The sequence below is a fragment of the Ictalurus furcatus genome, chromosome 23 (assembly GCF_023375685.1).
Source record: "Ictalurus furcatus strain D&B chromosome 23, Billie_1.0, whole genome shotgun sequence".
Taxonomy (NCBI): domain Eukaryota; kingdom Metazoa; phylum Chordata; class Actinopteri; order Siluriformes; family Ictaluridae; genus Ictalurus; species Ictalurus furcatus.
This window is the reverse complement of record NC_071277.1, coordinates 9,250,560-9,268,405: the sequence shown is the minus strand read 5'-3', so window position 1 is coordinate 9,268,405 and position 17,846 is coordinate 9,250,560. Positions and strand designations below refer to the sequence as shown.

Sequence of the window (17,846 nt, the reverse complement as noted above, 5' to 3'; positions counted from 1 at the left end):
TTTTTATCTGTTTATAGTTACATTTAAAATCAATAGCGTAGTTCCTGTTCACGCTTTACATCTTATCAGCTTCTTTCAAGCGTAAACTCTTCTGTCCTGAAGATGTTGGAAAAATTACAGCTTTACCACTGACACTGGAGACTCCTTCTATAAATGTTAAGTAAACTTTACCACATCAGTGAAGTCCCTGTATGAGGGCATTGATATAGAGTAAATCCTTGATCTGCTGTCTGGGCTGTTGTAATAAAAAATAAATCAACACCTTCTAACCAATCAGAATCGAGAAGTCAAGAGCGCTGTAGTATAAAATTAATTAACAACGGACTTTATAAGGTTTATAAGGCCTAATTACGTGTGGATGGTGAAGTTGTTTCTCTTCCAGTTTCAACAATGTCAGAGCCACAGGCATGTGGAACAATAGATTTACTGACAATCCAGCCTCAGGGGGAAAAGTATTCAAATCAATATTTTTTTATTTTGTTGTGATTTTATGAATATATTAATGCAAATCCTACAATGCATGTCACACAGTGTATGTAAAAGTGTATAGCATGTAAATAAAGAATTTAGGTTTAGTAATTAGCACGTATTTTCCACGTCTCTTCCTCAAAAATAAACATGAAAAAAATCCACATTTTTTTAATTTTTATATCTCAGTTAAATCCGGCAATCAGTGACATGATTCACATTTACCCCCCTGTCTTGGTAAGACTCACGGACTCATAAGAGACTCATAAGAACATCAACAAACCAGGAAGAGATGTACGGCAGTAAACATGAATACATAAAAATAAACCCAGAGATGCTAAACCGGTCTGCACACCTCCATACCATCTCACATGTGCCAGGGACATCAAAAGCATCTGAACATTATGTCCTCTGGATCTTTTATTGGCTCCGTCACCTCGCTAAAGATCTCACTTTTCTTCACAATCTTTACGGATCACGCTCTTTTATCCACATGTTTCATCACAGCTCCATGTACTTGCTCTATGTAACTATCTTTGAGTTGTCCTCGTTCCAGTCTGATCTCCTTGCACAAAAACACAACACCACAAAGCCCAGAGATTAATATGTGCTCTTTGTAATCCTCACAAACAATGATTGGGTTAAATTTTTTGGCAGCCACTGCACGGACATCCTGGAACTGCTCGGATCCTGACCACATCCTGATCCTGATCCCAGAGACTTGGATGCAGGAACAGTCGCTGCATGAGCTCCTTCATCTTATTAAATCCACCACAGAGGCACCAAAATCTCTTGGAACCACAGTGATGAGGAGCACAAAAGTGTTTTGGTTGTAGGTAAGATCAAAGATAAATATAAAGGTTGCATTGATGGAAAGTTTAGTAATTACTGAGAGAAATTATTAAAATACAAAATTTCTGTTTATCTTTAATTTATTTATTCATTTTCATATGGTTCATTTACATGTGATTCATTTACATGTGATTCATTTACGTCTGAATTACCCCACCCCCCCACCCCCCAGTAACTGTTTCTACATGTCTACATACATTCCCCTCCGAAACTATTGGAACAGCAAGGCCAATTCAGTTGTTTTTGCTGTAGACTGAAGATGACATTTGGGTTTGAGATCAAAATATAAATTTAGAATTTCAGCTTTTAGTTCCTCGTATTTATATGCAGATGTGTTACACGACATAGAACATAGTACCTTTGTGCACAGGTGTGTCCTGTTAGAGTGATTGCTTAAACAATAAATAGCTCTGAACTTGTACTCTTGATTTAAGCCTTCAGGTTCACCTGTGAAGACTGCATTTGTTGTTAAACCAGCATAAAGATCAGAGAGCTGTCTATGGGTCTTCATGTGATGTCTACATCACCAATAACCTCCACAGGGCAGGGGTGAAGGTCTCACAATCCACCGTTCAAAGAAGACTTCCGGAGCAGGAATGTAGATTCACAAGATTCAAACCACTCATCAGCAGTAAGCATCAGAATTCATAAAGAAATACAGAGATGATCCACACACGTTCTGGAACAATCTCACTAATCTGTATTGATGATGGAATGGAACTCTTGTGTGTGTGTGTATACATATTTTTCCACCACTTTGTTATTTTAATATTCATAGTAACTATCACATATTAAAATAGTGACCAGCATATATTTAAATATATATATATATATATATATATATATATATATATATATATATATATATATATATATGTTATATAACAAATATTTATAAATATCTTTCATTCTTATCATTCGAATCATTTTATGCTGATGATGCCACTATCCACTGGCGTGAATAGTTTGCTTTCTGATTATCCATGCCCTCATAAAGGATCTGATCTTTATGTTAATAGAATGTATTTCTGGGAATATGCAGTTAGTGGTAATATTGGTATTTATTATTATTATTATTATTATTATTATTATTATAGTTTCTGCTCATTCTCAGTCACACAGTCATATATAAAATATCTGATCTGAAGAACCCACGCCAGGTTTGGGGAGGGTGTGTCCGGTTCTCATCCTGCTGACAGAAACCTCTGGTGAAGGAGCAGCAGATTTGTAATGTTCTGCTGCTCCACCTGCGGCTGTGACTCACGTTACAGACGCAACGAGCGCGAGACAGATATTTGCGTTTAGACGGGCGCGTTTTACTGCACGAGACGAAAACGAACCGCACTTTCGGTCCACCCGAACGAGTTTTGTCGGCCCGAGTGAGTGGAGCACATGAAGAACCGCGGAGGGTTCTCCCGGAACAGGGGCGCGCGCGCTGTTCTCACGACGTAGGATGTGCGACTTTGATGAAGGACAAATGCGGCACCAGGTGAGCGCGAGCGGGGTTCAGACACTGTAAAGTAAAGTAAAGTAATTAAAGTACACTGAGACATACAGGTACCGAACTTTCCTTGTTACTGAGATGGAACTATCAAGGCTGCACCTTTAGTACCTTTAGCGTGTATGTTTTAACCTGAAAGATGCATGTAGTGTACCCTTAAAGCTTTAAAAACTAATTTGTTTAATGTACACTATATCCACTTTTCCAGATGAGATTTACATATTGAAGATACAGAAGGTTTAATAATGATGGTCTGTAATGGTACAGCTTGGTAATTTGTGTTTTTCTGCTGTACTTTTCCTTGCCTCTGGCATGGTACTGTCAAGGGGTCAAGGGTACATATTTAGCATCTTCAGTAAGTTATTAGCTTTTTATTAAAGCTAATTATGTACCATAAATCCTTTCTAAAGCTCACTATATATACAGTTCCAGGTGGTGTTTTTATGTATTCAGGACTTGACTAAGAAAGGTACAGTTTAGTACTAGATTCTTTTATAAAGTGTATAAGTATGTACTACGTTTTTATTTACCAGCAGGAGAAGTAAGAGTGCTCTAAAGGTAGACAGGAGGCTCAAGGAGATTCTCTGGAACCAAAAGTTCTACTAGTTCCCCCACAAGTTGTATGCCTTGTACGTCTGTATATAATCTACTATACATGAGGAATACAGGTACCAAACATTCCCTGTAATTTTATCATCAAGGTGGCATCTTTTGTATCTTTAGTGTGTATCTTTTACCTACATATAATAGTATCTATACCTAATGTGTATCTTTATACTTACACTAGTACCACACTATACCTTTCTTTGTTGCTGGTTTGTGTACCATCAAGGGTATCAAGGTATCTTTTGTACCTTTTAATATGCATCACACACCTGGAAAGCAATAGCTCATAGCATACCTTTAAAAAAATATTTAAGGAGTGTAACTGCACTGTAATTCATTTTTAGAGCTTTAAATGTATACTACATGCACATTTCTACGTAAAAGATACACACTGAACGAAAGGTACTAAAAGAAGTACCCTTGATGGTAACGCTGCATGGACTGTGTGTAGTCTCGGGGGGGATGTACCAAAGTGTATCTTTGCTTTTCCCTTTTTTGTTCCTTTTGTACCTTTAATAGCCTACATACTGTACATTTCACCTGGAAAGGTGGATTGTACCTTTAAAAATAAATCATTTAAAGCACATAATTGGACCGTAATTAGTTTTTAGAGTACAATCTTTCTTAAAGGTGGATATATGGATGTTTCTAAGTAAAACATTGACGGTACAAAAAAGTGTACCCTTGTTGACAGTACCACCCCAGCAGCAAGGAAAGGAACTAAACTGTACAAGTTGAAATGTTGACCACTGGGGTTGAACCTTCATTAAAATAACATCATAGAACTCGGTGCTAGAAATAAAGGTACCAAACTGCCCTCGTGCGGTACCATCAAGGGGACATCTTTTGTATTTTTAGAATGTATGTAAGTCACACAGACGCTTCGATTTAATCCTCGGCTTACACTGGAACGCTTACTCATCTTGTCTTTCATAAACAAAATCACCTAAATAGTCCTGACGCACCAGTTCCACCAGTTTAGCACGGCACACTGATTCCTTCACACGGTCACATACACACCCTTTTTTAGAACGTTCGGTTTGAAGTTCCTGACACCAAACAGCAGTCATGTCGTGTTCTTCTTTTTCCACTTACATCAGTTTACATTCAGCTCTCACGTAACACAAATGTTACTCACCAACTGGGATTCAATTTGCATTCACCTTTAATGGGGAAAATGTACCTTTTCCCAGGAACTATACCGGAAATACGTATAAATATAAATTTGGTTAATAGTTAATGCTGAAGCTAAATCCACTAAAATCAAGAACAGAAAACAGCAAGAGCGTCAGGTCCTACCCGGTAAATGTCCAAATAAATAAATAAATGTTTAAATAAATGTGTGAATTAACAAATAAATATTAAAATAAAACGTTAAAACGTCTAAATGTCTACATAAATGAATTAAATAATTTTAAAAAATACAAAGAACAAAACAAACATCTGCAAAAATGACTGCTTTCTTGCGATGCCTCTAGGTAAGGCATAAACCCTGTGGATGGATGGAGAGAGTTTCCATCAGAGAGTTGATTATTTTCCTATAACAGAATGTCCCCAAGTTCCCTACACCACAGCAATTTAAAAACAACTGCAATTTTTTATTTGTTAAAGAACAACATGTATATGGCGACGATGTTATACATGGTAAGCTCTGCCCCGGCCATATAATTTATAATCGGCAAAAAGTACTTCTTATACATCAGGAACAATGTATTTCACCTGAGCATGACAGCTACGTGAAAGATTTGTTAAGCAAAGCAAACCAACTTCCTGTAAGTCATTGAGAGACAGACTGAATTTGAATAATATATTTATTTTCAAAAGGTTACAAACAAAAACCTGTTATTGAACCTGTTATAAAACCAGCAGCATCTCCCTGTAACACTCACGAAAAAATAAAATAAAAAAAGATCAGCTGCTGTTTCAAACTCTTTTGTAAATAGAGAGAGAAAGGAAACATGAGAAGGAAAGGATATGAGCCAGAATGATGGAAAGTGCTTCTGGCTATTTGGAGATGATATTCGTCACACTGCAGGGTGCTTTCAATGCGTTCTTCTCCACTAAACTGCAGCCCACCTCAGTGAACATAAAATGGTGCAGTTTTTATTTTTTTTTAAATCCACTTTCCTTCAAAGACACATCTTTCCCTCGAGTCCACCCGACAAAAAAATAGAGTTTATAAACAAGGTCATGAAGGTTTTTGTAACAAAGAGAAAAGATCTCATGAATTCTGCATCGTGATTAGTCAGAAGCCCTGACAGTAGTACAGCTGCAAATCAGAGGTTTAATTATATTTATAATAATTATCACACTCGTTCTAATACGTTATTATTTCTACAGTAACAGCTCCTTCATGGGGACTTGTATAATCCTTGACATGGTGTTGATATAAGTTTTCCTTTTTCTTTCCTGAAGTAAGGAGATGTTTAAGTAACAGTTATGGAAGGAGTCTCCAGTGTCAGAACTTTGTAACAGTCAGGGGTAAAGCTGTAAATTTAAGTTTTTCGACATCTTTTACGCTTCTTTGTGGTTTCTCAGTAACATGACAAGCTGTGTTGTTGTTTTTTTGTCTTATTAACTTTAAGAGAGAGAATAGAGAGAGGGATGGTGAGGTAACGACTGTTTATAGCTGCTATAACGTAAATGAGAACAGGAACTTCAGGAATTTCATGGACGTTCCACAACATTAAATATAACTATAATCGCATAAAACATACCATGTGAAGTTCGTTAATATATATAAAGATATAACGATATAACGATTTTTAAGTCTAATTGTTGGAAAATTGCTGTGGTGTAAGAGGAATAAACCACTTTTAGACATGCTGTTGTGGGGAAATAATAAACTTGCGTGGTCACAGCACCAAACAACAGTGTTTTGGGGTTTTTTTTACTAAATCTAAAAAATCTAAATCTTTTACTAATCTAAAAAGTTGCTTAATATTTATTAAGTTATTAGACAGTGCATACAATTTTTATGACTGACATATTTGTCTCTCTTACAGAAGGATGCCTCAAAAATACAGAAAGCTTTTTTCCGGACGAGAGAGGACGTCCACTTATCTCCTCAGCCTTTGGATTCTGATCCCTCTATTAACTCAAGGTACAAACGCAAAATCTATGCGATTAGAAAACGAACGCGAACGCGAACGCGCATTCTGATCTTTAACGCCAGTCTAAAAATGTCTCATTCTCTTGCAGAGAGATAAATATGATAACAAATAACAAGCAGATTAACAATACAGCTATTTAAAGATATGAAGATATCTTTGAACGGTTATGAATTTTGGCACATGTTCCCACGCTAAGGAAGAAAAGATTAATCTGTTTCTGCCATCTCGGAAAGAATCCGTGTATTTTATAAAATACGTAAAAGAACACATCCTGGGTTTAGCTTTGAACCTTTTCTGATAAACATCAGTCTGGAATTTGGTGTAACATGACCAAAACCTAATGTGCACACCACATCATCACACACACCTACACTGAAATTCTTTAGACATGTTGCAACAATGGAATTTGTTACCATAGCGACAAGGATTATGAAAAAAACATGGCTGTCATTTTAAAGCTCTCCAGCTTTCACAGTTAAATAGCACTGGAGGTGTGTGGTGAGCGTGGACTGAAGGTGGACTGAAGGCCTGAGATGCTTTGAGTTGAGACAAGCATTAATGTAGAAAACAGAAGCATTAACCGATTGAAGAACCCTTTGAGGAACTGTTCCAACGGAGTGTCTAGGGTCTAGCTTTCAATTCTGTTCCGTAAGTGAAATTTTTCTGCCGAAACCATTAAGGTCTGAGACATGCCATCGTTTGATATGTGGTAAATGTGGTCCAGGAAGCGTACAGATCTCTGGGATTTATTTAATTTGTTTAATCTCACATTGGCTAGCAGAGGTGAGAACGTGGCATTGCTATGGTTAACCAAGGAAATTAATCTGGTATTAAGCAGCAAACTTTTATCCTATAATCTTTTCACTGGGCTGGAATTACGTGAGATCAGATGATTACGTGTGATCCTGGTGTGATATGTTTATGAAGAAAAAACAGTTCTTCAGTGAGCTGCTGACCTTAAGCAGATAGCTATGTGTGAGTTATAATAGACAGTGTGTTGACTGAGGAACAGAAGGAGCAACTCTTCTCGTGATAAGAAGAACTGTTGCGTTTTCCCAGAAAGGCCACGCCCACGTCTTCTCGTATTCGGCTGTTTTGCCGGGTGGATTTTATTGGCCTCTGGTGTTATCGCTGCTTTATATCATCATTCCTTCTGAGAGACACCAACAGCCAGTGACCATAGTTCAAGGAACAGAGAGACCGTGTTATCATTAAAGCGCCGAGCATTTCATACACACAAACGCAAACACAGGCACGCCCACATGCAGACCTTTTTTGCATACAATTCTCATCCTATGTCTTTCAATCACGAGCTTAACAAAACATTGCATGTCATGGCGGTTCATTGCTGTCATACAATTATTATAAGCACAAGGAAGACAGTAGAATTAAGACGGTGGAATGCAGTCTGAGCCGCTGTGGCAGCCCACATGCTTAGAAATGTGAGCGAGAAATTCATTCTGATTGTTGCACAGATGTTATTATCATGATCAGAAATGGGTGACGTGCCACAACATCGGAGGAACATTCAGAATCCGACCAGTTATTTCAGAAATTCGTAATTTCTGCAGCGTTCTGAGATCCAGACGCAAACAAAGCCTTGAAATGCCGGTTTTATTTCTTACAAATGGTTTATTTCACCTCAAATGTTTTGGAATGCCTGTATTTTAGCATTTTTATTTAACAAGCTTCATCTTAAACACTCAAAATACGGATATCTTGACAAGGAAGCTGAGCGGACGGAGAAATTATTATCATTAAATGTTTAGTTCTAATCTAATCGTTCCCTTGATAAAGCACTTATTGAGAGTTTAGAGACTCACAAAGTTTTCGATTTCTTTATTTAATTTGGTATACAACTTTTTATAATGTATGTATATTTAAAAAACAAACAGCTAATTAAATACTATACTAGAGATAAGGAATTAGCCGATAGCAAGACTCCTGAGAACAAAAGCACCAAAGGCCAAAATAACACGTCAGCTTTGTTGTTTGCTTTAATGAAACGGAAAATTTGGGGCGTGTCTACTAAAAAGTGCAATATATGTTCATGACGGCGGTGTCTATGTAAATAAATTAATTTATCTAATGAACTATGATGCAAAGTCATCTCAGCAAGTGAAAATATCTTGAATATAGTCAAATTCATCTAGTATTTCTTATTATAAGATTACAATAAACCAAATATAAGATCATGGAACCTATTTCTAGACTCATTGAAATGATTAATTATTATTAAAATTATTCGATTGGCCGCCAATTTAGCTTCTTTCTAGAAATAAACACTTAAAATGAGAAAATTATTTCAAACTTCAAATGAGTACAGAAGACTTGAAATAGGTTTAATAATCTTATATTTGGTTTATTGTGCTCTAATAATAAGAAATGCTCGATAAATCTGACTATATTTAAGGTATTTCTACTTACTATGATGTCATGTTTTTGCAATGTACAGTGACTGGATGCACAAATTAATACAACTAAAAGGCAGGTATTACATTTGCATAAACAATTTTCTACTATTTACTGTAAAGACAAAAAAAGATCATTATTCTGTTATTGTTTCTGAAGGGTGAAGGTCTGTCTCAGTGTTTTAAAATAGTGAGAAGATTCTTAAAATGTTTGTTCAATTTCAATTCAGTTCAATTTTATTTGTATAGCGCTTTTTACAATAGACATTGTTTCAAAGCAGCTTTACAGAAATATCAACACGGTATACAGATATTAAAGTTGCGAATTTATCCCAACTGAGCAAGCCACTGAGTGGCGATGGTGGCAAGGAAAAACTCCCTAAGATGTTTTAAGAGGAAGAAACCTTGAGAGGAACCTGACTCAGAAGGGAACCCATCCTCATCTGGGTAACAATAGATATTGTGAAAAAGTTCATTATTGACTTATATGAAGTCTGTATGGTCTTAGAAGCAGTCGTAGTCCCAGCAGTCTGGAATTGGAGTAGATTAGAGCTCCATCCAGAGGCAGGACATCCGAAACGGATCAGGATCTCTACTATCTCCATAAAATCGTGTGTGGCTCGGCAGAAGGAGAGAGGGAGAGAAAAGATTATTAGGACAGGGAATTAGCATAATAGAAAGTCTAGTCAGGGTAGACTTGAGTAAACAAATACTTTTTAAGCCTAGACTTAAACACTGAGACTGTGTCTGAGTCCCGAACACTAATTGGAAGACTGTTCCATAACAGTGGGGCGCTATAAGAGAAAGATCTTCCCCCTGCTATAGCCTTCACTATTCTAGGTACCGTCAAAAAGCCTGCATCTTTTGATCTAAATAGGCGTGGCGGATCATAGAAAACCAAAAGGTTGCTTATATACCGTGGTGCGAGACCGTTTAGGGCTTTATAAGTTAATAAAAGTATTTTATAATCAATGCGAGATTTCACTGGGAGCCAATGCAGTGTGGATAAGATCGGGGTGATGTGGTCGTATCTTCTAGTTAGGACTCTAGCAGCTGCATTCTGGACTAACTGGAGTTTGTTTATGTTCCTACTGGAACATCCAGCCAGTAAGGCATTACAGTAATCTAATCTAGAGGTGACGAATGCATGAACTAGTATTTCTGCATCATGTAGTGACAATATATTTCTTATCTTAGAAATATTTCTGAGATGAAAGAAGGCTATCCTAGTAATATTATCTACATGAGCATCAAATGATAGGCTGGAGTCAATAATCACTCCAAGGTGTTTTACTACTGTACATGATGGAACAGAAAGTCCATCCAGAGTAACCATGTGATCAGAAAGCTTATTTCTAGCCACACGTGGTCCTAATACAAGTATTTCTGTTTTATCAGAATTAAGTAAAAGGAAGTTAGTTAACATCCAACGTCTAATGTCCTTTACACAATTCTCAATTTTACTAAGCTGCTGTCTGTCCTCTGGCTTTGCTGAAACATACAACTGAGTATCATCAGCATAACAGTGGAAGCTAATTCCATGTTTACGAATAATTTGACCCAGAGGTAGCATATATAAAGTAAAAAGCAGTGGGCCTAAAACAGAACCCTGTGGAACTCCAAAGGTAACCTCGGTATGTGTGGAGAAGTCTCCATTTACATCTACGAATTGATAACGATCGGTCAGATAAGACCTGAGCCAGGAGAGGACTATTCCCTTAATGCCAACAACATTTTCTAATCTATGAAGGAGAATAGTATGATCTATAGTATCAAAAGCTGCACTAAGGTCGAGTAACACAAGCAGCGAGACACAACCCTGATCAGAGGCCAGTAGTAGGTCATTTACTACTTTAACTAACCCTGTCTCTGTGCTATGATGAAGTCTAAATCCTGACTGATACATTTCATAAATGTTATTCCTATGTAAGTACGAGCATAACTGCTTTGCTACAACCTTTTCTAAGATCTTAAAGATCTTAGTTTGTTGAATTCTGGATTTTGATTGGTCAGAAGGTTTGGACATTAGTTGTAGCTGAAATACAGACTCATTCTCCCATTTCAACATGACACCCAGAAATTAATTTTCCCATCTAGTCAGCACTAGAGTCTCACAGAAAGTTAGCAACCCTGTTGACACTTCTTAATAATCCGTTCGTTCTAACCCTGACATTTTTTTTGTAGTAGCATCTATCTTAGCCTGGTTGCCACCTGCAGCGATAATCAGAGACATATAAAGAATATATTTTGATCTCACTGTGATCTCCGCTCTGGAAATACGTTCTTACTCTGACGTTAGTTTAGATTACAGGTAGAATTAATCCCCCACCTCTCACCTCATCGTGGTTACAGAAGATCTGTGGTTAGTGTTTGTATACAACCGCAGGGCGAGTCCTGAGATGTGGGAGGAGATCAGGGCTATTTTTAGGCTAATTGACATTTCCACCCTATTGTAGTGCGTTTAGTGAAGAACGCAAAGAGACATTAAGCAAATGAACTAAATAAAGTTGAAGGTCATATTAAATTTTGACTAATTGCTAATTGAAAATAAACAAACTGCACCATAATAATGCAAAAGGAAATCAGCATTCCAGAGAACCTTTAAAAAAAAAATAGCTTCAGTTATTTTAGCGAAACAAGGTTTGAACTGGACTTAAACTATGTAATGCTAGTCTAGCTAGCTATCTAATATTTCCTAGCTAGTCTGATATTTTACATATATAACCCACGTTATATATTTCTTTCTTTATTTCCTTCCTCCTTGTCGGATTATCATTGTTCATTTTTAACAAGTTCGTAGTGTATAACCTGATATTTTATGTTTGTGCTTAGCTGAACTGAACAAGGTTTTTTTTAATCATTTTGACGCTTTCACATTGGCAATAAAAGATTAAAAACACAGTATAACTATAACTATAATATATGTATATATCTAACTAGAAAATTGTAGCAGCCCCTTTTACAGTAGTTTATTACTACCAGTAAGTTCTCCTATAAAAATAATCCATACAGTCTGCTATTAGTGTAAATAAATATTACTGTAATACAGCTTTAAATATTTCAAAAGTTAAGTTTTGTTTAAAAAACAACAACAACATAGCTTCAGTTATTTTAGCAAAACAAGGTTTGCATGAATTACAGTGATGATCCAGCTATAATTGACTTTATATTTACAAGAGAATTGTTTTTAAGGTGGGTGAACATTCTAAAGAGACGTTCCCAACCAGAGGAGCGCAGAGTCCTGGAGAAACCGGAAAAACTACTCGCTATGTCATCATGTTTTTTTCTGATAATACGTTTCTATTACCTTTTGAACAAAAGTTCCGAAATGTTTCTCAGGAACATATTTAATAATAATAATAATAATAATAATCATAATAATTATATATATATATATATATATATATATATATATATGTGTGTGTGTGTGTGTGTGTGTGTGTGTATATATAGAAGAGAAAGAAAAGAATAGAAACTGTGCGAGATTAGATCTCATAACTTCCTCAGCATTTCAAATACAGCATTTTATCTCCTTTCCACAGATTTACATGCACATTTACATTTATTCATTTAGCAGACGCGTTTATCCAAAGCGACTTACAAATGAGAAAATACAAGCAAAGCAATATATCAAGCAGAGAACAATACAAGTAGTGTTACCATACAAGATCCATTAATTGAGTTCCAGAAGAAGCAAAGTGCAGAGTAGAGGTGTAAGTGCAATAATTTTTATTTATTTATTTGTTTGTTTATTTATTTATTTTATGAGTTGGTTAGGTGTTCACAGAAGAGGTGGGTCTTTAGTTGTTTTTTGAAGATGGTGAGAGATTCTGCAGTCCAGATTGAGGTTGGAAGTTCATTCCACCACTGAGGAGCAGTTAGTGTGAAGGTTCTGGAAAGGGACCTTGAACCACGCTGAGTAGGCACTACTAAGCGTCGGTCGCTAATCGATCGCAGAGTGTGTGAGGGAACGTAAGCCTTCAGGAGAGAGTTGAGGTAGGAGGTGTTGTTCCAGATAAGGTCTTGTAGGGGAGCATCAAGGCCTTGAATTTGATGCAGGCGGCTACAGGAAGCCAGTGGAGGGAGATGAAGAGGGGTGTGACATGGGTTCTCTTGGACTGGTTGAAGACGAGGCGTGCTGCAGCGTTCTGAATCATCTGAAGGGGTTTGATGGAGCTGGCCGGGAGGCCCGAAAGTAGTGAGTTGCAGTAGTCCAGTTTTGAGATAACAAGAGCCTGGACTAGTATCTGTGTAGCCTGTTCGTTGAGGTAAGGTCTGATTTTCTTGATGTTGTACAGGTTGAACCTACAGGACCGTGCAGTTGTTGAGATGTGGTCTGTAAAGGTCAAGCTGTCATCAAGAATCACCCCAAGGTTCCTGGCTGTCCTGGTTGGCTTGAGTGTGGTTGAGCTGAGCTATACGGTGAGGTTGTGGTTGATTGAGGGACAGGCTGGGATGACGACAGCTTAAGATGGTTTTCCCTCATCCAGACTGAGATGTCCGACAGGCAAGCAGAGATGCGTGCAGAGACGGATGGATCGTCAGGCTGGAATGACAAATAGAGCTGGGTGTCGTCAGCATAGCAATGATATGAGAAGCCATGATGCCTTTCATTCTTTCTGGTTTTGTCTCTTATCCGTTCTTTGTTTGATTGTGTCTTCTCAGTGGACAGTTACTTCATGAGCGATACCAAGGCCGTGCTGCAGGGATGCACGGACCGGTGGACCCTGCAGGAAACTATACCAAAGCTCTTCCAGATGACTGTGTGTGTGGACATGCGCTTACTGACCACGGGAAAATGGAAGGCTTTCCACTACACAGCGCCTCGCTCACCGTACTATGACCTCGCACTGCAGGGTGACAGCAATGGCGTGTACGCCTGGCTCCTGGGTGTGCAACACCGCTTCCCTGTGCAGCTGCAGCTGGAACATTGGCACCAGCTGTGTCTGCGCATTGACTCATTACGTAACCGCTTCAGCCTGACCGTCAGCAGCAGTCAGAAGACATATGAGCGTACGGTGTTTGCTCACGCCATGCAACCCAATGGCAAACTACAGCTGGGATGTCAGCCCTGGGAAGTCATCTCAGGAATAAGAATGGCCACCATGGAGCTCTACATGTTCAGAATGTGGGGCGATGTGAAGGAGCATGCAGTCTGTGAGGACGGCACGATTGTAGGCTGGGAATCAAGCATGTGGAGAATCAGTCGAGCCCAGGCCCTTGTCCAGGACGACACACTTTACTGCGGTGAGCATGATAAACAGGACTATTATTGCATGCACTGTTACAAAAGCAGCCCGATAGCAAAACTGAAAATCTGCCAAAACATTCATGCCTTTTCCTAGCTAGCAAGTGATAAGATTGGTAAACCATCTCCCATGCTGGGAAGTTTTGGTATAGGATTTGCAAAATGTAAATTAGGTCATTAGACTGTGGATATATATATATATATATATATATATATATATATATATATATATATATATATATATATATATATATATATATATATATATTGCTAAAGTAAATAAAATGCAAAACACCTAACACCCAAATTCACGGATAAATGGATGGAACATCAGGATTAGATGCATGAGCATAAAAAAATTTCACCAAATATGCATTTAAAATGAACTTCAATCCAATCATCATTGATTGGATGTGTGTCATAACACACAATGTTCATGAGTCCATGGCTACCAAAGTTGGTCATATAACAGTAATATATAACATGAGGCATTTAAAATGGAAAATGAAGAATAATACAAGGTGTATATTATGCATGATATAGCAATCTGAATACCTTCTTGCTAACTAGACATATCTGACTACAGATGTAAATGCCTGTGCTTATCAGAATACAATCAGGATATAAAGAAAAGTACAGGTGAAAATGTGCAGTTTTAGTCTCTAGAACACACACACGCCTGCTTTCTGTGTCTTTCACCATTTCATTACTTTCTGTGTCTTTCACCATTTCATTACTTCATGCTACCACATTCTGCACGAAGCCATTTCATGTAGCTGCACATACAGTTAACGTATGAAATGCATGAATGTGTTGCATATTTGTGCTTTGTTTTTGTCCGGTCCAAAGCTTTCATCCATTTTTCAAAATGGATGTGATTCTTATCTTTCTGCATGGCTTTCCTGTAGGCGAACTCAGTCTTTCAGACCTTGTATGGTTGAAACGCAGTAGTGTACCGGGAAATAATGCAAATGGTAAGTGCCACTTCAACAGCATGTCATTTTAATGAGTATTGCTAATCTGTCCGTCTGTGGTCTTGGTAATACATATGTGTCCAATAAATGTTCAGAATGAGCTACTGTGTTGATATTTTAAACATTTTATAATGTGTTGTAAAGCGTGTGACATGAATGCAGTGAGGGGAAAGTGGACTTTTCTCTGCTTTCTCTGGAAAAACACACATTACAGGTGTTTATAAGCCTTCATGCCACAGTACTGCTGAATTCTGGATTCTGATTGATCAATAAGGTGTTGTCAGAAGGTCATTTTCAGCTCTGACAACAGTACAACTGCAAATCAATGTGTTATCGTTTCTATAGTAACAGCTCGGATTATAAATTGTACAGTAAAGTCGTCGATATGGTTGGAAAGGAGATTTGGATGATCTGATTATTTAACATTTGTAGAAGGCGTCTCCAGTGTCAGCACTTTGTACAGTATCAGTCAGAGGTTAAGCTGTACCTAAGGTTCTGACATCTACGGGACAGAGTTTAAGCTTTGCGGTTTCTCGTTAACAATAAACAGATCAAAAAGTAAAACATGTTCTTTAATAAATAAAATTTCTAGTCGTTGGGTTATAAGAGGAATAAAACACTTTGTGAAGTACTGTTATAGGAAAATAAACTTTGCGGTGGCAACAATAGCCACACAATCACACCACCTCATTGTTTTACTCCTTATACAATAATTTGTCGTTTCAGGTGACACATTTTTTCATTTAATGATTCCGTTTATATTTTTCTACCAGTATAAAGCTCTCTCAAACTGCTCAATCATAACCACAGTGCTTTTCTTGGAGAATAGTTCTCTCTCATGTGGAATTGTTAGTGACCTTTGAATTTCAATTCTCTCACAGATGTAATCAGAAGGAGTATCAGAAGTTCCTCCCTGATGACCGGTAAGTGTATAAACTGTTCTGACGCAGCTTAAGTTCTCTTCACATATGCATATTACCATCCTACACTAGGAATGTAACTCAATGCTGATGTCTGTATCTGTATCTATATCTGTTTAGTGTGACAAATATACATATCTGTATTGGGTTTGAGCTGGAAATGGGCATGGTCTACACCAGAAGTGTTTTTTTCCTCATTACCCCTTCAAATGTGTAATAATTGCAGAACACAACTCCTGAAATTGTAGAGTTCCTCAGCGCTTCAGTGCTTCAGAATCAGGCATAATCAGCCAGTTTATATAGATACAGGGACAGTGGTGGCTTGACGGTTAAGGCTCTGGGTTGCTAATAGGAAGGTCGGGGGTTCAAGCCCCAGCTCTGCCACTGTTGGGCCCTTGAGCAAGGGGTGCTGTATCATGGCTGTCCCTGCACTCTGACCCCAATCTCCCAATATGCTGGGATATGTGAAGAAAAAAGAATTTCGCTGTAATGTATATGTGATCAATAAAGACTCTATCATTTTCATTATACAGTATGGGCTACTAGAGCAACCCACTGATGACAGACAAATACTGTGCATCCTATTTATATCTATATTTGTATCTGTTTAGGATTCATTATCTATTCATTTCAAATTATGTGCTTGTATTTGGTTACAACCCTACTGTACACCAAGTAAACCTCAATAGAAAGTTCATCAGTTGTTGCTGTGTTTTAGTCCCTTATGTATAAGATTCTTTTAATGCCATATCCTAAACCTTAAATAGCCATGTTTCCATTCAAGCTGCGAATTTAACTTGTGCGAAAAATTGGAATATTGCATAAAACATTTGCGAATAAATCACTGTTTCTATCCCAATGAGAACAAAAGAACAAAATCATCACTTCTGGGGAAACTGCCGTAAAATATCAATACAAATGGAAGTTGCTGCAACCGGAGAAGACACTGTGGCTCTTCTTTCCAATGTATTATAAATGACTTGCACTTTCGAGCGCGCAGATGAAACGCTATCAGAAACCTCATGTTATCTTGCGAACAGAGGCGGATGCCTGATGTTTGGGAAGGGAATCATGTGAGACAGTTCTGGGAGGTAATTATTCAGAATCATTTAGATGGCAGATTTTGGCTCAGGCATTTCAGAATGACACAACCAACATTTCAGATGCTGTGCAACCGACAGAAAAGCGCACTGCCATTGCACTGTATAAGGTGGCCACATGCTCTGAATATTCACATCAGTCAGTTATCCAAAACAGGTTTTTCTGAGGCAAAGTCACATGATTTTATTTGAGGAATTTATTCTGTAAATATGTTTTCAATGTATTTTATGTGCATGTCTTCTAATCAAATAAAAAAAATGATCCACCTCAATTGAGTACATAAGTATTTTTATGCACATTCTTGTTAATGTGATATCTCAAAATTTGCAGAAAAATATGTGGATGGTAATATGGCTAATGTTGTCATTCACATTTACATTTATAGGAATGGACTTATTATTCCTATAAAACCTGTTTAAATGAAATTTTTCTTTTGTTGTTCCCTATACAGAAGCTACTACAGTCATTACTACTACTACTACAAACACAACAATTACATCATCCACTAACACTACAAATTCAAACACTAGTTCAGACCCTACAAAGACAACATCATCCACTAACACTACAAATCCAAACACTAGTTCAGACACTGCAAACACAACATCATCCACTAACACTACAAATACAACCACTTCTCCAGACACTACAA

General features: G+C 37.5%; 1 protein-coding gene across 3 annotated transcripts; it reads left to right on the top strand.

Moving 5' to 3' along the window:
* The first annotated feature begins 2,501 nt into the window (after positions 1-2,501).
* Positions 2,502-17,457, top strand: LOC128599681 (adhesion G-protein coupled receptor G4-like). 3 transcript variants are annotated; one of them, XM_053611554.1, is made up of 6 exons: positions 2,502-2,809; positions 6,433-6,530; positions 13,617-14,198; positions 15,108-15,173; positions 16,055-16,096; positions 16,320-17,046. In XM_053611554.1, the coding sequence occupies exons 1-6, from the start codon at positions 2,787-2,789 to the stop codon at positions 16,331-16,333; spliced, it is 825 nt and encodes a 274-aa protein (XP_053467529.1). In that variant the 5' UTR covers positions 2,502-2,786; the 3' UTR covers positions 16,334-17,046. The 3 variants fall into 3 exon arrangements, with proteins under 3 accessions (XP_053467529.1, XP_053467532.1, XP_053467531.1); XM_053611557.1 differs by lacking the exons at positions 2,502-2,809; positions 6,433-6,530 and adding an exon at positions 6,537-7,188 and having other exon boundaries at positions 16,957-17,457; XM_053611556.1 differs by lacking the exons at positions 2,502-2,809; positions 6,433-6,530 and adding an exon at positions 12,386-13,149 and having other exon boundaries at positions 13,250-14,198; positions 16,957-17,457.
* Positions 17,458-17,846: the final 389 nt, after the last annotated feature.

Coding starts and splice junctions, on each gene's coding strand:
- LOC128599681 (XM_053611554.1), top strand. CDS start 2,787: ATGAAGGACAAATGCGGCACCAG. Junction 2,810..6,432: donor AAGGACAAATGCGGCACCAG/GTGAGCGCGAGC, acceptor TCTCTCTTACAG/AAGGATGCCTCAAAAATACA. Junction 6,531..13,616: donor GATCCCTCTATTAACTCAAG/GTACAAACGCAA, acceptor GTGTCTTCTCAG/TGGACAGTTACTTCATGAGC.